This window comes from Pleurodeles waltl, chromosome 2_2 (assembly GCF_031143425.1).
Source record: "Pleurodeles waltl isolate 20211129_DDA chromosome 2_2, aPleWal1.hap1.20221129, whole genome shotgun sequence".
NCBI lineage: Eukaryota > Metazoa > Chordata > Amphibia > Caudata > Salamandridae > Pleurodeles > Pleurodeles waltl.
In genome coordinates this window covers 1038197188-1038218917 of record NC_090439.1, presented here as the reverse complement: position 1 = coordinate 1038218917, position 21730 = coordinate 1038197188, and the positions used below count along the sequence as shown (strand labels likewise).

At 44.2% G+C, this 21730-nt stretch overlaps 1 protein-coding gene across 2 annotated transcripts in view; it reads left to right on the top strand.

The window, feature by feature from the left end:
* The window catches only part of ZFAT (zinc finger and AT-hook domain containing), a 645246-nt gene extending 628079 nt beyond the window's left edge, over positions 1–17167 (top strand). The window contains exon 16 of one of the 2 annotated variants that reach the window (XM_069220790.1): positions 15546–17167. In XM_069220790.1, the coding sequence (XP_069076891.1) occupies positions 15546–15785 (240 nt within the window). In that variant the 3' untranslated portion in view covers positions 15786–17167. The remainder of the gene's footprint in view (positions 1–15545) is intronic. The other variant, XM_069220791.1, reaches the window with a different exon arrangement.
* Positions 17168–21730: the final 4563 nt, after the last annotated feature.

Below are 21730 nucleotides of genomic sequence, written 5' to 3'. Positions count from 1 at the left end.
GTTAAGGGCAGATTTTATTGTTTTCCAAGAATAGCTTCACTCTCTCTGAACCTGATAGACATGGAGGTACACTCGGACATGAAGATCTCATCTGTTGTACAATTTCTATGTGCCCTGAGGAATTCCCAGTAGGGTATGCTGTTAATCAAATTCCTCGGATGATTTCTCCGGGCAGTATTGCCTGCTGTAGATTTCCTAAAGAGACTGGATACCAGTTCACCACCCTCTACCTCAGTTCTCAGATCAGGGAAATCAACTGTTGTCCTACTTAGGAGACCCTCCAGCTTCAGATTCACTTCACTGTCATTCAATTTAGAAATTAAAACTGCTGCTTGTTCAACACTGCCCTTCCAAATCAAGAACAGGTCATCAATATATCGTGTCCAGAAGACAACCTGTGTATTGAATTCTTCCAAAATGGATGACACCTGTTGCTCCCACCACCTCAAGAAGAAATTGGTATAACTAAGGGCAAAACAGATGCCCATTGCTGTCCCCTGCACCTGCCTGTATAGCTTGTTGTTAAGCCAAAAGTAATTATACTCCAAACAAAACAAAATCATAGTCAAAATATTTTCCATATGGTAAAAAAATGACATAGACCTGGCTCTTAATAAATGTTTATAGGGCCTAAGGCCATCTTCATTCTTAATGCTGGTGTACAAGCTATTGACATCCACTGTGATCAAAATATAATCCTCCTCCCAGGGAATATCATAAATTCTCCTGTGAAAATCTTTACTGTCTTGCACTTATGATGTAGGAGTACTCACAAAATGGCATAAAAATTGACAATATACCATGATGAATTCTCTAATAAAGAGACTTTAGGCGACACAGTAGGTCTCCAGTGGATACACTGGGTCCTTATGGATCTTAGGAAATAGGTACCTGACCAGTATCTTGGGAAATTTGTCCAACCGGAAAAAGATATTCCTCCCACTCGATCAGGCCCCTGTCTCTCCAATCACTCAACATACCAAAATATCTGAGGTTAGATTAAGTCCCCTCATCACGTAGTACTTTTACATACGATTCTTTGTTCTTCAACTGTCTCAACCCTTCATTAAGGGAAGAACGTGTGCATTGTACCACAACATTGCCACCTTTGTCAGACTGGTGTATGACAATGTTGTCATCCTCACTCAAATCCCTAATTGCTAACCTTTCTCCCTTAGTCAGGTTATCCTGTCTCCAGGTCCAACGTTTGTCCAGAGCTTTAAAATCAGGGGTCACCAGCTCCTCAAAAATGTCAATAGCACAATGTGGTAAACTGGGATTAAAAACTGATTCTGGTTTAGACAAACTAGGTTCATTCCATCCCAGATCAACCCCGAAAGCATCATACTTATCCATTTCATCAACATTCTCATAATTGACTGATTCCAACTCTGACAAAACATACAACGTATCCATGTCACTAATGTTCAAGTCACATGGTCTTGACTTCTCCGTTGGTATTTCGTGAGGTCTGTTCCCCTTTAAGGAGATTCACTTGTGCAACTTGAGTATCCCAGTAAGCTGAAACAAGTCAATTCTATTTTGCGCATGATTTTGATCTGCACAAAAATGGAGTTTCTCAACCCATGATCAAGGCGTTGTTACACCAAAGCGCGTTGGGTTGTTTTTGTATGCACCACTGTATTGCACACAAAAAAATTGGGATTGGATGGAGAGCTGCCTGTTTTCTGTGGAGTGTGCCGCTGCTAGCTTGCAGGAATTTATATATATATATATGTATATAATATGTATATGTGTATATATATATATATATATATATATATATATATATATATATATATATAGCCTTAGAGATAGATAGCTATAGATGTATGTTGTCATGATAATGATGTAATATAGAAGAGAATGGAATGTGGAACGCAGCTTAAGCTCAGGCTCTGAAGTATGCATGCCTAGATCACAACAGACTTGTCAATTTCTTAATACCTAAATAAATACTTGAATAATCCCCCAACTACAGTGGATTTATTATGGAAGAGAACACCATTTTATTGGCAACGAGGATGGGATGTGTTTAAGGACAGGACCAGCAGCTCGATTCAGTAATTCAAAAGATTGTTATCAGTGAGAGACCTATTTGTATGCCCACGTTGTTCAAGCAAGAAAATCTGCACTGGACGTGTAGTGAGAAGTCTTATGGAAAAGGGTATGTGCACACTACCCTATGAGGCAGGTAACTACAGTAAGGGTGATAATTATTTAATTATCCAATAGTTGAGCTTGGGCATTAAAAGGAGGACAGCGCGAGTGAGCTCGACCTCAAGCCAGGTGAGTTTGAGAGACTCTGAAAGGTAACAGCACGAGGCAGCACAACCTCAAACTAATTATGAGGCTGACTGCCCTTAGCCGTGAGACTGGGAGCGAGCTGCTCAGGAGACAGCGTGAGGCAGCGCTTCCTCATTGCATAGCTACTGCAGTGAAGGAAGAGAGTGCAGTGGTGTTAAGCACTGTTGCATGGACTCGTGCTGAAAAATGGAAGGGGAATCAAGAAAATATTACGGGGATCACTTATCTGATTGTCCGATCCCTGGTAAAGTGTAAAGTTCATGCCATGGAGCTAGGAGGAAGTTGAGGACAGAGAAGACAGAAAGGGGACTAACATTTCAAGTTTCTGAAATAGAAATGAGGTACTATCTATTTGGCTGCCATGCTGCTTTGGGAAACAGAGTGATCCAGCATCTACCTGTTCTTATACTAGACTGGTGGAGACATCAAGTTGTACTCCAAAAACGGAGACAACTGTGACAACTTTATTTCTGTTAGTTATATTAGCTATTTGTTTTATATATTTGCAAGTTGGAATTGTTGCATTACAATAGTGACATCTTCTGCCCCTAGTGGGCCGCTAAGTGAGTCTGTGCAAATGCGAGTGGTTTAATAATCTCACCCTTTAGTAGGGGTTCAGGCAGTAGTCACACCCTCTGAACCTTTACTCTCACTCAACAAACCTCTTACGGACTTCCTATTTGGGGCCTGTCTAAGCCCTGCACAAGGTCTCCTTTGAATAGAACGATAGCCCGTTGTCATCACCCTGCACCTGGGGATCCCAGTTTCCTTACCCAGCACCTCAACCCAGAGAGCTTGGTGGTCCAAGCCTCCTCATCCCGCATTCTCTCTGGTGCGTTCCCTAACACCCCACTGGTTATGAAATCCAAAAGGGTGGACACCTTTGGTAAGAGAATTTTCTCTTCTATCAGCCTTGCACTACAGTCAGTAGACTCTGCGTACCTGTTGGGCTGTTATTCTCAGATACTATGGGAGTCAGCTGCGCACGTGCTGCCAATGGCCCCGTAGGAGGCCAGGGCCATGCTATCTCAGACTGTTGCAAATGGAAAATATGCTGCAAAGTTCTCCATCACATGTGGACTTGACATGACTGACTCTATAGGTAGAGCAATTTCATCGATGGTGGCCTTGTGGCACAACCCCTGGCTGAGAACACTTGGCTTTTCAGGGGATTTTCAGGTTTCCCCTGTGGACATGCCCATGGATGGCTTTCTCCTCTTTGGAGACTTATTGATTCAGCCCTGAAATGTTTCAAGGACAGCAGGGCTTCAGCCGGGTCCTTGGGCTAGTCTATGGCCCCTTGCCAACCCCATGCCATCTTCCGCCCCTTTTGTAGCTACGAAAGTGGTCTCCTACTAGAATATGTGACAGAACAAACTAAACAACTATAGCCTAAACCACTACTGCTAAACAACTAAAAAGTCTCTACAACTAAGTACTGAACAACTACTGTCTGAACAACTACTGTGTCTGAATAACAATTGCCTGAACAACTAATATATATATATACTCTAAACAACTAATAAACCATAAAAACCAAAAGGAAAACCTTACCTTAAAATTAGTTGTTCAGGCAATTGTTATTCAGACACAGTAGTTGTTCAGACAGTAGTTGTTCAGTACTTAGTTGTAGAGACTTTTTAGTTGTTTAGCAGTAGTGGTTCAGGCAAGTAGTGGTTTAGACCTAGTTGTTCAGGATGTTTCCCCTCCTACTACAGCCATACTTTCTCAGCCACTACGACCAACAAGTTTCCCAGCCTTTTTGTGGCCAAGGCCACGGGTCTCAGCAACTACACGTGAAAGGCAGCCATTGGTTATGTCAGTCCACCCCCAACCTCTTTACTCTGCCCTCAGACCATCATGGGCACCCAGTGGGAGGCAGGATATGCCATCATCTCCCGCACTGGTAGTCATTACCATCAGAATGCTGGGTACTACAGATGGTTCAAACAGGCCTCTCCCTCCCTTTTGTAACACCCCCTCCACCTATGCCACCCACTCAGAATCGGCTGATGAAGGACCCTCTTTCCTTGCTCTATCAAGATGTGCAAGCTCTCTTGGCCAAAAGGGCTACAGAAAGGGGGCCTGCATCAGGAGTAGGTCACGCTTGCTATTCTCACTACTTTCTGGTGCAAAAAAAGGACAGAGGTCCGTGTCCTATGCTAGAGCTGCACCTTCTCAACATCTTCTTGAGGAAGGAGAAATTCAAAATGCTTACGCTCGCTTAAGTTTTGTCTGGCATAGATCCGGGAGACTGGATGGTAGCATTGTACTTGAAGGATGCCAATTTCCACATCCCTTTACTACCAGCCCACAGACACTATCTACGGTTTACTGTGGGCCACAAAGGCTGTCAGTATGTTGTGCTAAATTTTGGCCTTAGCAGTGCCCCTCGGGTATTCACCAAGGTGATGGCGGTGGTCACAGCTCATCTGCGGAGGTCAGGGATCTCAGTATTCCCCTAACTCAATGAGTGTTGTTCAATGCGGGCTCAGCCCAGGCAGTTGTTACCCATATTCAGAGTACAACAAACCTCCTGCACAGGCCGAAGTCACACCTGACTCCCTCTCCGACACTCCCTTTCATCAGAGCTGTTCTGGACACAGTGAGTTACAGGTCTATCATCCCAAGCAGCAAGCCCAGGATATTCGGGCTATAATACCAATGTTTCAGCCTCTTTCCTCGATTTCAGTGAGACTTACTCTGAGGCTGTTGGGTCTCATGGTGATACGTGCCCACTGGCATATGCGGGCTCTGCAGTGAAACCTAAAGGCCCAGCAGCATCAGGGAAACCTCTCCGACATTGTCCAGATTTCAGAGGAACCTGTAAAAGACCCACAGTGGTTGCAAATGAACCTCGATTTGGCAGTGGCAGACACCTCTCACTTTCCCACCAAGAGTTAACTTTAGGTACAGATGCATCACTCCTAGGCTGGGGCGGCCATCTGGGACAGGTGGAGATCAGAGGATTCTGGTCTCCAGAGGAGTCCAAGCTTCACATAAATCTATTGGCACTTCGACCTATTCCTGTGGCATTAAAACCCTTTCTTTCTCCAATCAAGGGAAGTCTGGTGCAGGTGTTCACAGACAACACCACCGCCATGCAGTACTGCAACAAACAGGGCAGGGTGGTGTTGTGGACCTTTTGTCAAGAGGCTATGTGCTTTGGATATGGCTGGAGCATCAGGGCATTTACCTGGTGATGCAGCATTTGATGGGCTTTCTGAATGCCAGAGCAGACAAACTCCACCGAAGATGCCTAGTGGATCACGAGTGATATCTCCATCCGAAGAGGTGAAAGGTCTCAGCAGCAGTGAGGAGAGCCTTGGTTAGATCTGTTCACCACCACCCAGAACGCTGAATGTCAGCACTTTTGTGCGTTGGAGTTTTGAAGGTGGCTCTCGCTCAGCGATACTTTTCATCTCAAGTAGAGCTCTGGCCTCCTGTGTTCCTTTCCTCCAATACCATTTCTGCCTAGAGTTCTCAAGAAGATCAGGAATGACCGGGCCCAAGACATTCTTGTGGCTCTGCATTGGGGTGGTCTGAGTGTCTGGTATCCTGAGCTGTTGAGCATGACCATAGGTCCTCCAGTTAGGCTGCCTCTTCAGGAGGATCTTCTGTCACAGCAGGGTTCTGCACCCAAAACTGCATACTCTTCACCTGCATGCGTGGAGTTTGAACAGCTACAGTTGACAGCTTTTGACTTTCCTCCTGAAGTATGTGATGTTATTCTGGCAACCAGGCACCCATCCACACAATCAGTATATACCTGCTGTTGGAAGAAATTTGTGTCTTGGGGTGCTTCCCACAGCATTGAACCCATGTCTGTAACGCTCTCATAAGTTCTCTTGTTTGTGTTGTCTTGAGCCCACTATGGCTCTGCTTTGGGCACAGTTGAGGGTTACCTTTCTGTGATCTCGGCATTCTTGTGGCTGCCAGACCAACCTTCTCTTTTTAAATCATTTGTTGTGGCTGGGTTCATTTAAGGCCTGCCACATATGTTTCCACCTATGCCTTTAATCATGCCTCAGAGGGACCTCAACCTGGTCCTCACCTTTTTAATGTGTGCACAATTTGACCCTCTGTACAATTGCCCTCTTAGGCTCTTAACCATCGAAACTGCCTCTTTAGTGGCCATGACATTGGCCTGGATGGTCCATGAGCCACAAGCTCTCTCTGCACACCCTCCTTACACCACATTTTATCCGATAAGCTGCTTCTCAGGAAACACCTCCTTTCTTCCAAAGGTTGTGACCTCAGTCCAGGTAAGCCAGAACATCACTCTGCCTACTTTCTTTGCTTCACCTCATCCCACTGAAGAAGAGGAGAGACTTCACCGCCTGGACCTAAAAAGTGTTGTTGTTCCACCTTGACCACACAAGATTTCTGGGTGGATGATCAACGTTTCATGGGTTGTGTTAGAGCAAAGAAATTAAAAATTGTACTGAAGAGAACCATCTCACGATGGATTGTCCTGTGCATTAAGATCTGCTATGCATTAGCCAAGAAACAGCCCTCTGAGGACTTGCGGGCTCACTCTACCATAGCCAAGTCTGCGACCACTCCGTTAGCCTGTGGTATTCCTTTCCTGGACATCTGACAAGCAGCAACGTGGGCATCACTTCACACATTTACAAAACATTACTGTCTGGACAGCCAAGTTCATCGTTTGGTCCTGCAGGACTTTTTGGTGTAATTGAGTTTGCAGACCAACCTCCAGGGAGGAATTGCTTGAGTATGTATTCTTAGGTAAGGAATCTGCGGCTAGAAGTCTCTATCAAATGAACAAATTACTTACCTATCTAGCTGCAGATTCCTAACTGATCCTCCCTGCTCTGCAAACTGATTCAGGTGTAAAGGACAGCCTTTTCAGGGCTGAGTCTTTTCCATTCCAGTGTTCAGTACTAATCGTGGCTCCGCGCCCCTGGCATGGAAAGTCGCTAAAGTAACTGTTGTCAGCACACTGAGGTGACGCCTATATAAGTATCACACATTTAAATTCCAGCGCAGACAGTGCGGAGCCTAATGATACCACATACTGGCACACAGGGGTCCTACTCGAAGATCTTCCAGATCAAGTCTGACGCCAGGGGTTATTCAAAGGTAAGGAATTTGTGGTTAGATGGTCTCTTCCAGATAAGGCATTACCGAGGGTTGAGTAACTTGTTCAGTATTGCCATTGAGAGGTTCTCAAGGGGCTGAAGACCAAGTGGTTTATAAATGTCACCAGAACTCTGAAATAGCAATATAGGGCCATATTATACATGAATGAATTAAACGTTTTAGAGAGTGACAGCTGCCCTGACTAGGGCGTGCCAACTCAGAAAGAATGTCATTGTACATTGTTCCTAGTATGTATTTTTTATATTGCATGTTTATTTTGGTGCAGTTTGACAAATTCAAGTTATCTGACACCTCACACCCAAAAAAGGGGCTCAGTATCCTGAGACAGTGCAGTCCATCATGATACAGCTCCTGGTGCTTTTAAGAGTCAGCCGGTGGTTGCATTTATCATTTAGAGACCTTTAGCAGTGTTGCTGTAAACCTAACTCCATGTCTTTTTCATGAGTGGGAGAATCTTCATGAAGTGAAAAACTGTGGAAAATATGGTGCCAAAGGTATCCACCTCCATATAATTCTGAGAAGCTAAGAAATATGAAATCCTGTGAAAAGTGTAGGAAGTTAAGTTAGCAAGCAATTCCACGCCTATTTTGTGGAAGGGTACTTACATAATTATTTTAAGGTTTTACAGTCTGCCTCTTTAAGAGGGCAGACAGAGCAGGAAATTAAGAAATTACTTTGTATTGATTGGCAAGACCTAAGGAAGTACAGTGGTTATGCGAGAGTAAAAGGTGTTTTCATTGAGTAGAGTAATGTGGTGTTTCTTAGAAGTTACTTTCTTTACCTATTTTCCTTTATTAAATGTGTTGGTGTTTGATGAGTTGCACCTTGCCAGCAACAAACACTTCGCCAACAAAATAATTTAGTTTGGTGTCGACTTTCTTTCCAAAAGTATCGTCTCCACTGTTTTTCTGCTTGTATTCTCGACTACATTTTTAAGAACGTGAATTTTATTTCTCAAAATATCCCAATACTATTCGGCACAGAACCAGTATTTTATTTGTAAGTGTCTCATTTCGTTAACAAGAGGAGTCGTTGTGAGTGTTAGTAGCAAACATACATGTCCAAGGAAATTATTTCTAAATAAGCGAAAAATATATTTTCTAAGGGAAATACTAAATATAACTAGCATACATACAATAAGAACGGGATTTCAGTTTTAGGCAGCTTTTATTTCTCTTTTAGTTTTCCTATATATATATATATATATATATATATATATATATGTGTATATGTATATATTACAAACTGATGGTCGCCACTGTGTAGTTATAATTAGGAACTAATTACCATAGGAAATTGTTTTTTTGTTTTGCTAATAACCTTTGGTGATGTTTGATTAATATTCACTGAACTTCCCCAAAATAAAATTCATCCACCTCTGCTACTTCCTGGAAAGTTTCAGTGTTGTCCGTCATGCAGGGTCCAAGAAAAAGGGGCATCCCAAATCTCAGCTTCCCTGTGCAATTCCCATAGGGAGTTTTCCACAGCTGTACAGCCAAAAAGCTGAACGGAATTAAACTAGATTTGGCAGGAAAACAGATCATTAACCAGACAGCGTGCTTTTGGTGGTTTTTTGTAATCCATTCAGTGATTTTTGAGAAACCAGGGTTCAAAATGTTTAGTAATGTGAATTTCTGGGTCCGCAGTAGTCCCGCGTTAGCCTTGCAACATGCCACTTCAAATAATAGAGCTATCTGATTGCCCTAAGGCACTTTTTTCCTGTCAGCCGCTTTGTTCCCACGAGTCCTGCTGGAGTACACTCTCTGATTGGCTGGCTGTAACATAAAGAGAAATGTTGCCTCCACATTACAGGACACAAGGAAAGGGTAAAGAGGGAGGGTAGGGATATCATGATGTCCTGGACCTTGGAGGGTGGGGGCAGAGGGACCACCCCGGGCCAAAAATAAATAAATTGTTTGCTATGATCCCATGGGGGATTTCACTGGAGCCAGTGCAACTTCCCCTTACTTCCACAAGTGTCCCACAGGATTGAGAAACAATAAAAAATAAAAAAAAAGAAGTTGGGTGGTTTCCCTTGGGACATGGTAGGCCCTATGGCCAACTTCATGCCAAATGCCATGCATGGAGGAGGGTTGAGCGCCCACGGGTTTGGATGCAGGGCCTGGCCACACACAAGGCCTTACAGACAGCCCCACAATGTGCACAGCCAAAGCCCAAGTACGTCGGAGGGTTAGCCGCCCATAGGAGGTTGGATACAGCCAGATCCTATGGCCAACTCCACACCCTGCACTGTGGGAGGCTGTGAGTGCAAAGGGGGAACAGCTGCTTGCTGATGCTACATGATATCCTTCACAAAGACAACAATCTTGGCTTTTTGAGACTCGACTAATGATAGGTTACAGTGAGACACTGGGCCATCTGGGGCACCAGACGGGCTCTGTGATTGTACCCTTGTCATTTGGATAGTTAATCTGTTGTATTTACAGTTGATGTTTGTCCAGATGCCCATCTGCTTCTGGAGCTTTCTGCTGACATTCTTGGCTGCCGTACACTGCTTTAACACCACAATAGTCCCTTACTGCGATATACAATGTTGGACGTTGGTGATTTCCATGGTTCCCGCCCCCCACCATTCTCTGGTATTCCTTTTCCATTCCATCATTAGACAAATTGGAAGGACTTGTGGTATCATAATAAACTGAGGATTACCTTGTTGACCTGGACTCTGCTTCCAGGAGATCTTCCTTATCTCGTCCCTGCCACTCTCTAGCCCCCTATTTCTTGTGCCTCTTTTTTCTAATATTTCCTGAATGTGGAACCATCGATCAACAGATGAAGAAATAGCTTGCAGGCGCACTCTTAAGGCTGCTGTGATAAATTGTTACTGTGCACTCCTATATGATGGATGAGAACTCTCTAAATGCACAGATGAGGAGAATGTCATGTGACTTTTAGACTTTGATTTCACATGCACTGCTCCTTTCTTATCCCCATAACTTTAAATGGGGATGAGGAATTTTGGATGGACTTAAGTAGGGTTGCCACAGATTTACCTTATTGTTTGTTAACGGGAGTAATGTGCCAAGCCCCAGAAGCCACTCTGGAATATAAATCTGTACCCAAATTGTCATGGAATACTAAGTGGTACAAAAGCCTACTGCAGAAGTTGCAGAGACGGAAATGGTAATTGTTTTCCTTTTGGGCTTCAGTATCACCAATATGCCATCCTAATCCTATCACAGAGCTGAAAACATCTGGCAGTTCCTTAGGCTCCCAATCCTTGCTATGTTTATCTTGGTTGCCAACACATATCACCAAGGAACTCTAGCTATCAAACACAGACCCCTCCCTACTCCAGATCCTCAAAGGAAAGAAGGCAGGCAGGGCTTTAGTTACTATAGTGCCCCTTGTAGCCTTTTCAGCATCAACCATAGCACACTGGATACTGGATCCATGCATCACAGCAAGTGTTGGAAGAGGGGGATGCCTCACTGGCTTATGTAGCTTCTTTGGGTTAAGGTGTAAGGTAAAGTGCTAACAACACCAATGTGATTATTCATTGAGAACAGTTGAGCCACACAGACTGGATAAGGAAGAAATGTATCAAAGTGGGGCAACATAGGGATCAGAAAATGAGGGGTGCAGAATTTACAAGGGTGATAGAGTTAAAAATAACCAGCGCACATATGAACCGGAGACTGATTGTTGGCTCTCTACCGCCAGGTGGCCAGACCTTTCCTGTATTTTTGCTTCTGTAGGTCTGCTTGCACAGTTGTGCAACAGGCAGGGGTCCTCAGTTTGCCTCCCTAGCGTCACCACGTTGATCTCTAACAATTTTGGCTACACGGTTTCGCTCCTCTACACTAAACAGAGGCAGACTATGTTGCAGGAAAAACAGGCTGCTCTGGAGCTTTAAGCAGGACCAGTCTCATTGTGTGTGCACATGAAAGGCTCCATATCTTGGGCCTGGCCAGCTACATTGCATATTTCTGCAACTGTATGGTGTTATGTTTAATCCCCAGTTCCTTGCCAATAAAGCTTGTTGATCTATCGGGTTCTGTTTGTTTTTCCTAATGACCACTTTAAGCCGTTTTCTTTCCCCAGTGAGTTGAAAATATGCCTTATACTATTGTGTCTGACCGCTCTTAAACAAGCCCCCACGTATTAGCTTTGTTCTTTGGCAGCATATAGGGTTTTCTTGTAGACGGTGGTGAATTAAGTAGCCTGTGCCAGATATCTGCTTGTAAATTACAGGTAGCAGGTTAAAAACCCACAGGAGGAATAGTTTTATTTGTCCTCATTTTTTGCTTTTTCTATGTGTGCTGCATTCTGCAGCACGCATATAAAGAGCAAAATGCCAGACATGATTGTTTATGTGCAGGAAGGTGTCTCTTCCTGCACATAAACCATCATTTCAAAATGAGGCTTTGGCACAAAGTGTCAAATCGGCATTAGTGATTGTTTATGTGCAGGAAGGGACACCTTCCCGCACATAAACAATCAAACCCCTCAACGCAGACATCCTTGCACGATGATGCAAGGATGCCTGCATTGGCGCAGGCAGCTTAATTTAGCGCCCAGGTAGGGGACAAACCAGGGGTGCGCCGCATTCAATATAAAAAAAGGCATACTGGGACCAAAAGACACAGAGCATGTGTGAGACACTTAGGGGGTGATTCTGACCCCGGCGGTCAGAGACCGCCGGGACCAGGGTCGGCGGGAGCACCGCCGACAGGCCGGCGGTGCCCCGCAGGGCATTCTGACCGCGGCGGTTCGGCCGCGGTCAGATGCGGAAAACCGGCGGTCTCCCACCGGTTTTCCGCTGCCCATGTGAATCCTCCATGGCGGCGGAGCGCGCTCCGCCGCCATGGGGATTCTGACACCCCCTACCGCCATCCTGTTCCTGGCGGGTCTCCCGCCAGGAACAGGATGGCGGTAGGGGGTGCCGCGGGGCCCCTGGGGGCCCCTGCAGTGCCCATGCCAATGGCATGGGCACTGCAGGGGCCCCCGTAAGAGGGCCCCACTTTGTATTTCAGTGTCTGCTATGCAGACACTGAAATACGCGACGGGTGCCACTGCACCCGTCGCACCTTCCCACTCCGCCGGCTCAATTCTGAGCCGGCGTCCTCGTGGGAAGGATGATTTGCCCTGGGCTGGCGGGCGGCCTTTTGGCGGTCGCCCGCCAGCCCAGGGCAAATCCCAAAATACCCTCAGCGGTCTTTCGACCGCGGAGCGGTATTTTGGTGGGGGAAGTCTGGCGGGCGGCCTCCGCTGCCCGCCAGACTTAGAATGAGCCCCTTAGTCCTTTATTTAAGCGTTATATTTTGTTTAATCAAGAGCTTAAAACAGCTGTTTTTATAGATAGTATTTATCCGGAAGAAAAAAGGGCTCTCTATTTTAAATTTCACATGGGTACACTACCGCTGATAGCGGTGACCAATAGATGGCAACCTGTCCCCCCAGGTAGATTAGATTGCTGTCCATGTCTTCACGGTGGCCAAGAAACATTATCCCACTTCCTTTTATTATGTCACTTCACGCTTAAACTCCGCAAATTGTACTTACGTCAACTCTTTAGATCATACAGAGTCAGGAAGTGCAAAGAAGCGGAAGTGTTATGCATGCATTCAGATGAAAAATATATTGTGACGAAGGTCTCAACTTATATACTGGAGGCTTGGAAGTTACGTTTATCAATGCACCTGCAGTTGGCACAAGTATAATTGCTTGCATTGTCCCACAGCTGCTATCAGCTTGGGAAGCGGGTGCAGGCTGCTGTAAAATGGGGATAGGTCCTGGGCCGCAATCAAACTGGTGGTTGGCACCGTAAGGCCCCAAATGATTAGTGCCAGTATACGTTATCTAAATTCTAGATATATAATGTCTTTTAAGAATATACTAAGTGTGCTATGTAAATTATTGTTATAAATCATGTCTATGATAATGTAGGGTAAATTGGGTGCACTTTGGCACCCGCCAAACCAAAGATGCCAAATGTAGTTTTTTTTTTTTTTTTATTTTATTGAGATGTTTTATCTAATGTAATTTTGATAGCGTTACGATGGATTGGTATTTATAGTGTGTAATTGTTATGGCCAGATAGGCTGAAAACAAGTAAAAATGGTAAAATGGTTTATTTTGAATTTGAGGAAGTCTTTTCTGGTTTACCACGAATGGCGCTGCACAGCAAACATATTTTGTTCTTATTTAAGGGGGCTTTGGGTAAGTATGCTACTGCCACTGGCATCTTTCTCTCTGGAACTTTGAGCCATTAGGTGGAAACACTTTCAATCACATCAAAACACAGGAATATTTCACTCTCACCATATTTCTATTTGCTGTGTGGGCGTATCCTTTACTCTCCATTGCAATGTATAGGGGAATGTTTTACAGTCTGTGAGTGGCCCAGTAGAACTGCATAAAGCTCTGACATTTCTGTAATATGGATGCTACAGAAAAAAAAGAGTTGTTTATTTTCGGTAGCATCTATTTTTCAGATGCGTTTGTCAATGCTCAGTCCTCAGTACTGCCAACCACTTATTATCATGGCGACTAGCCATCTTGAAACAGTATTCTGTGTAGTCAGTTATTGTTTTACCATTTTAAGATGGCTGCTGTGTGTATAACTATTCTGTGGCTGGCACAACACCACTAAGGGGCAAGTATGGCTAAAACCATTTGAACAATTTTTTCTGTATTTGCTCCCTAATGCACAAATAAGCAACGACAAATACAGTAGTACTCTGTACAAACATCAAATCCTTTGGCTTTCCTATGCTGTTTTTTTTGTCTCATAAAATGTCTATGAAATTATTTTACTTTGAGAATAACTGCTGTAATTGTACTTGACTTTCCAGTACTCTCATGTAATTTGATTTCCCATCATCACACACTTGCCATTATGCACTTCCATGACATGCCGTCAGAACTTCAACCCACATGCATACCATTCTATTCACACATACACCTTGATGAAAGATTGCACTGTTGTTGCACTTGTAAGGATTTTTTGTATGTAAAGTGTGCACCCCTACTGCCTCAGTTGTTCGCAATTGTGTGTGTCTGTGTGTGTTTGTATTCATATAAGGACCTTCATTGCCACTAAAACGTTCTTTGTTTACAGATATTTGCACAGCTCTTGCTTACGCTTTCCCTATGCTGTGCTTTTATGAAACTGTAGACATCGCTTTACTATACAACAGCCCAAATCATTTGATTCATGAGTGTTTGTTACTACCATGCAATGCTCTGACCGTGGGGGACGGTGTATCCCAGCAGTGCCAAACTGAAAAACATATGAAAGCCAATGGCTGAAGGGGGAGGGGTAGCTCGGAGTACACTCTATGTGTACTTCTTATTGTAATTTGTTGAAGAAATTATGACATGATGTCTTTATAGGAGCTTAGGTTGTCTGTAGCCAGACCTGGAAACCACTTAAATGTGGTAGTGCTCATAACCTCATCATACTTGATATCAAAGATGACATAAAGAGTCTCAACGTAGACAATACATATCATCCACTTGTGATGCCCACTTCCTCTCTTCCTGCTGAATGATATCCTTAGGTGTTAGACTAACTGTCCACCAGAGCTCATCATAGCACAGCACATTCTGGTTGACCTTCATACCTGTGGTGTCAGCTGACAAAGGTGTTGTTCTATTTGCACTGGAGGCTAGTTCCACTGCAAAGGAGGGCATGACCCTTGCACTTTGTACTTGCACATGTGCATGTGACCTTTGAATTACACAAGGGGCTGCACAAGCAATTGTTGCAACGTCTGTAATGCTGAAACAGCCAGTGACCTCAAAAGTAAGGGGCCCTATGTAAGCTGGACTTCTGAGTAACTTCAGCAAAATGCAGAGCTTTGAGTGTGTGAAATTAGACTGGAACTGCAGATGACGCAAGAGGCTAATTATTCAGATGCCGACCCATGTTTTCTCGTTGATTATCTTTGTTGATTGTGTTGACACTTAGACATTTTGGGTTAATAAAGAAAAGTTTTTAGATAAATCTCCAGTACTGTCGTGCTGGGTATCCAATGGGTTATCTTATTAAAGTTTATTGCTTTCGACAGCTTATGTCCAATATTAGGTGCTTGTGCTGCAGATATTTCTGGGACCTCCTTTAACCTCTGTTTTGAACTCCATCCTAGGCAACAGAAGACGACCAGGCTGACAGCCATAGAATGATGATCCAGGAAGCTTTGCAGCAAGCATCCATGGGGTTTGGCGATCCGCATCACTTGGTGGTGTCATCAGAGGAGGTGGAGGGCATTGAAACAGTGACTGTCTTCACACAGGGGGAAGAGACCTCTGAGTTCATAGTCTACGTACAGGAAGCCATGCCATCCCTGGATGTACAGACTGTAGAACAAGCTGTTGAGGAGACCTGAAGTACAGAGATCCTTTTAAATGCACATCAAAACAATGGTTTACAAATGCTGCCAGGAAATGCGCGAAACCTATTCATGGCCTATGGTGCTCAACAGACGGCGGGTACATAGCTTTGTAATTAGTAGAAGTAATCCTTACTGAAAAGCTGTGATGTTACTCAAAATGACGTCCATTTCCTGCACGATATGACGACAACAGTCCTGAAGCTTTGTGGGGCCCAGGAAGAAATATTATGTGGCACCCACTCTGTTTTTCCTTAAAGGACCCCCTATTTCATGAAAAAAATGTTTTCTGGGGAAACAATGTAACTTTACAAAGCAGCTTTAGTCGTTGTTGCTACCTGTTGGCGCGCACGCCACGCTGCCCCGTCACGATGGAACTGGCCAGGCCTGCTGTTTATTCTAGAAATTCCTGCCCTGTGTCCTTGGAAAAGATCCCTGAGCCTGGAGAAAGAGCCCGGACTGCTCCGCCTTTGTTATGGCTCTGGGTGAGGTGGGGCCGTGAGATACCCGCCACCAGCCCTGGAGTTGCATATCTTTTATCTATTAACAATGAAGCTCACATATACACAAACCCCTTGGGTTGGGAAGAGAAAATGCTTCTTGGTTGGTTCATTGCATGTTGGGACCCACATGGATCCATCTTATGCCCCCGTTGTATGTTTTATTGCTTCTGAGACGTAACAAAAAACAAACTCGAATGAGCAGAATTAAGATGCGTTTCGACCTTTGTATTTTGATATAGAACGCTTGTGAGTGATAAAACTCTGTTCTCTGTACGCACATTGCGAGTTCATATTTCTTCCGTTATTACTGGTATGTTTGCAGCGCGCTCGCTTCGTTAAGTATGTAGTTGCGTTTGTTTCTCCATTTCCTACACAGTCAGATGAATCCTCAAGAAACATTTCGAATCGTGAGGACAATGCATGGAATACACAGTGCTGAATCTACTAAACCATCTGAATGTTTCTTGCATTACCATTATTTCCATGTTTACGTTTTCTTAAATTACCTAGTTTCCTTTTCGTTCCATCGGTGCAGAGACAGGAGGCACTGCGCCTCCAATAATGTCAGTATTCCATATCCAGTCACAGTTAGGGACGTTTCCCTTGTATGCATTAAGGCCTATTGCATCCTCGCTGCACAACTGAGCTGGTGGCAGTTACCCTTGCTGGCTGAGAAACACGCAACTGTCCTATTTATGAAGCATCATTCAGATTACACCTTGGCACAGAGGTGCTTTGTAATATTGCACAAATCATGTTTTTCCATTTTTTATATAGTGCCTAAATAGGAAAGCCTTAACCTCACAATTATTTACGCAATTACATGTTTTACCTACCTGTACAGAAACATTTGCAGTATTAAAGTGCACTAATCACAAACGTTTGGCTATCTTTTATTTTACATCAGTATTCCAGTGCTTTATATTGTGAGAATATGTCGCATTTTGAGTACATCGACGCAAGTATGCATTTTTCTGATGGACACTTTTAACCACAAATTGGCTATCTTTTATTTTACATTAGTTTTCCACTGTTTTATATTGTGAGAAAATGACACATTTTGAGTACATTGGCGCAAGTATGCATTTTTCTGCTGGATACTTCCAACCACAGATTCCTCACCTTTACCATATCGCCAGGTGCCAGACTGGATCCAGAAGGTTTAAACAGCATTGCTCCCTTGCACCGGTAGGTGGCGACATGTGACTCCGCGTTGATGTCTTTCTGCCCCAGAAGTGACAATGGAGCTGCATATAAGAATCACCCCTTGTCCTAACATCAGTTCCTTTCTTTCCGTGCCTTTGTACACAAATCCGGAGCTCACTCCTTCCTTTTCCTTGTCAGTTGACACGTTTTTCTGAAACAATGTATTTTTTGCAAATACATTACCTGTTCTGGACTGGATACCAATGACTGCTTCAGGAGAGCAGTTTGCACTAGCGTGATGCTTTGACATCTAGCTTGGAACACAGATACTGCTGTGGGGACGTGCAGTCTTCGTTGAAGCCATTCAGTGGATCTCACCTGTTAGGAAAAAATGCTGCTCCTGCGCTGGAACTCTTTAAAGGGAGCAGAGCCATATTCCTCAGGCCTTTTTGCTCTAGCTAAACAGTACTGTCAGCAATTGTGCCCAGTTTATGTCTACTCAAAGGTTTGGCATAACAGCACACCTTTGGAAGTTGGGTATGTTGAAGGCAGGATCACCAGAGTCAGCCGTGAACCACCTCCAGATGACATCGCACCTCCAGACTTAATTATTGTTCACCTTCAATGTGCCAAAGTTACACCGGACTCCTTCACAAATGCTTAATTTCTTTGGGGCCATTCTAGATATAGTGCTGGTTTGGGCCTTCCCTGTGCCACACCAAACCAAGGACATTTGAGCTATGATCCGGGTTTTTTAGGGTTGGTGCTTGGTCTCAGTGGGAGTGACTAAGGCTTCTTGTCATTCGTATTGGACTCATGCATCCTGCTTGTTGGCCATGCCAGGTTGCACATATGAGCTTTGCAGAAAACCTGAAGTCTCAGTGGGCCCAACTTCAGTGAAACTAGTTGCATTGTGTCCAGGTTTCAGGGAAGACTGCAAAAGGCCTGCAGTAGCAGCTTCTCAACCACAGTTAGACCAGTGGCACACCCCTGTGCCACCTACATCTGATGGTGGGTATGGATGCATCTTTGCTGAAATTAAGTGATCATCTAGGAGGAGTGGAGATCTGAGGACTGTAGTCTCTGGCAGAGACACTTCTCCACATTAATGTGTTGAAGTTGTGCACCATTCACCGGGCACTGAGAGCCTTTCTACCATCTATCAAAGGGAGGCTGGTACAGATTCTCATGGAGAACACCCCCGCAAAGTGGCACTGCTCCAAGCAAAGTGGGGTGTGGTCCTGGGTCCTGCTCCAAAAGGCCCTGCATCTCTGGCACAGGGTGGATCTTTATGGTATTTCCCTGGTCGTGTCCATTTGGCGGAATCTTTAAACACTAGGGTGGACAAAGTCAGCCAACGATGCCTGGATGATCATTAATGGCAGTTGCATCTGAATAGAGGAGCACCTCCCTCCTTCCTTCCTCAGAGACCTGGGCTTAGTGTTTGGCTCTCTAGCTCCCATGCAACGTAAGCCCTCCTCTCACACCTTTAAGTTTGTGGAGGGAACCCCAAGACAGCCACCTCCATTTTGTGAGCCCAGCTTTCCATGCACCCTAATACAGCCCAGTGATCAAGAAAGCCTAGGAGACTGGTAAGAGCCCCAGACTTTCTGGTAATTCTTGCTATTTGTTAAAAATTGTCTGCACTGCTACCCATGCCTGTTTACAGTAGGCTCCCTGTGTTTCAACCAGCTTGGTGTTTTTAAACTGATATGTTTTACTCATGACTATTTGAAATCTCCCTACTAGCTTGTGACAAAAGACTACATAAAACCACCCCCAATTAAAAAAAAAGCTACATACACCAGTGTGTTTAGAAGACTGCTTAGTCTGCCCTGTGATTTAAACTGTGTTTAGAAAGTGCCTGCTCAACTTCTTTTTGCTTTGAAAAAGCCAAATATCTGAGTGCGCGACAAGCACTATTTCAGTGGTTTTCGATCTGTCCCTTACCTGGAAAGTAGACTCTGTTAGCTTGGAAGTGTGGATTCTGCCTATCTGTATCCAAGTAGATTCTGAATAGAGGAGCTCCTCCCTCCTCCCTTCCAGAGGGGCTTGGGCTTAAGTTAACTTGGCCCTTATATAAGTTTCTATTGGTTGTTGTGTATGTTGTTGTGATTGGTTGCTGGGACTAGTATTTCTATTGGCTTAAGGATTAGGGTTTGTGTTCTGATTGGTACTGGGGGTAGGGTTCCTATTGGACCATGGTTTTAGGGTTTCCATTGTGATTAGTACTAGGGATAGGATTCCTATTGGACCGTGGTTTTACGATTTCCATTGTGATTGGTACTAGGGCTAGGGTTCCTATTAGTCTGTGCTTTTAGGGTTTCTATTGTGATTGGGGCTAAGGCTAGAGTTCCTAATAATTTGTGGTTTTAGGGTTTCTATTGTGATTGGTAGTCAGGACTAGGGGTGTGATTGGTTAATATGGCCAGGTCTCCTATTGGCTCTTGGGTTTAGGGTTAGGATTCTGATTGGTTAGGGCTAGGGCTCCATTGGCCAATAGGGCTATTTAAGCCTAGGGCTCAGAGCGTCTCAGCCCGGGCGTCGGGGCTAAGGGCAGAAAGGACAAGGGCAGTTTTCTGTTTGGGCCTGGTCGGGCCTAGGGCCAGAAATGCTGCCCATTTTTCAATTTACCAGAAAGGACATTATTCCCTACACATCCTCCAACACAATATCGGCAAAGGCATCCAACTCATGCACCACAAACAGACCGCATACAGATTGCAATGTCTCATCAACCAGCGCAAAACCCCACATACCACACCTATACACATATCCACCACAACTACAACATTAAGACACCTTCATTCTCACACCAAACACAACTCTGTCCATTACCACTAACACATCCAGCCATCACCCACACAACATAAAACCACATTGTACATTACTTTCAGCCATCCAGACACACACTCCCCTGTCCATACAAACCAACAGCACTATCCTCAATTTGCTCATGCCAGATCTGTTTTTATCATGACAAAACCTAAACTCAGCCTTCCATCAAACCATCCACAAACACCCTCCCCCTCTTTTCACCAATTACACACAACCATACAATCCTTACACTCCACTACACATATTACCTCTTCCAGTGATCAAATCTAACACACACACCCCTAACTCTTCCCCATCCCCTTTTACACACATCATACACTCTTCTCCAAAACACATCAACACTCCCTGTAATATTCTAATACCACTCACCAGCACTAACTCACATACAAACCTTTCACAGAAAACCACTACATCAATAACTCCTCTCACTACTCTACAAAAACAAAACAAACCACACACATTAGCACATCAAAATAACACAAACTTTCATAATACTTTCTGTCACACCCACTCCCACCCTCACGACTACACAAATACATCAAATCCTGACTAATCTTCACTCCTAAATTCTCACTCTTCACAAACAATTACCACAAGCACCCCAACACAGCAACATCCATTCATCTGTCTGTCATCCATTGCACAATTTAGATCCTTACAGTATGATCCACATGCTCCTCCACCACCCCTAACCCATACTCCTTTGACACTAAACAGATGCAAACAAAATAAACAGGCCACTCTGAACAACCTTGCATCCCTTTGTCTATTACACAGTAAAGCTACTCTACAAAAATAACTTAACTCATCATGTCACTCTCAGCCACCAAGTCTACCACCAACACACACAGACCCAACAAAATGCTTCCTAAGTCTTCTTGACAAGGAATACTATATAGAAAACCAAAACAATTGTGATACTCATACAGTTATCACAACTAACAGCACACCTGCTACAAGCTCAAAATATACTGCTCACACTTCTCCAAAACAAAATGACACCGCCACAAACACATTTTCTAAACTGCCTGCTCAGAAATGCTCGATTACTCTAAAACATACAAGCACCACACCTACGACCTGCTCACTGACACACCGCCTGACTTACTATTCATAACGGAATCATCATGGTTGGGAGATGACATGGCCCCAGTGTTGCATGAAGCCGTTCCTCCAGGCTATCAAACCGTCACACAAAACCGTACAGGCAAAAGAGGAGGTGGACTAGCTATTATATTCAAACAAGCAATACATCACAGTAAAACAGACATTTCCATACAAGGTTGTGAGGCCCTCCTCACCAGATGCAGCCCTATACCAACTTCCTCCTGTCACTTTCTCCTCCTTTACAGAACTCCTAACAATTAAACATTTCCAAACACTTTTCTATACACAGTCTCAAACCTTATAACATTATTCTCCAACCTATGCATTCTTGGGGACGTAAACAGTTGG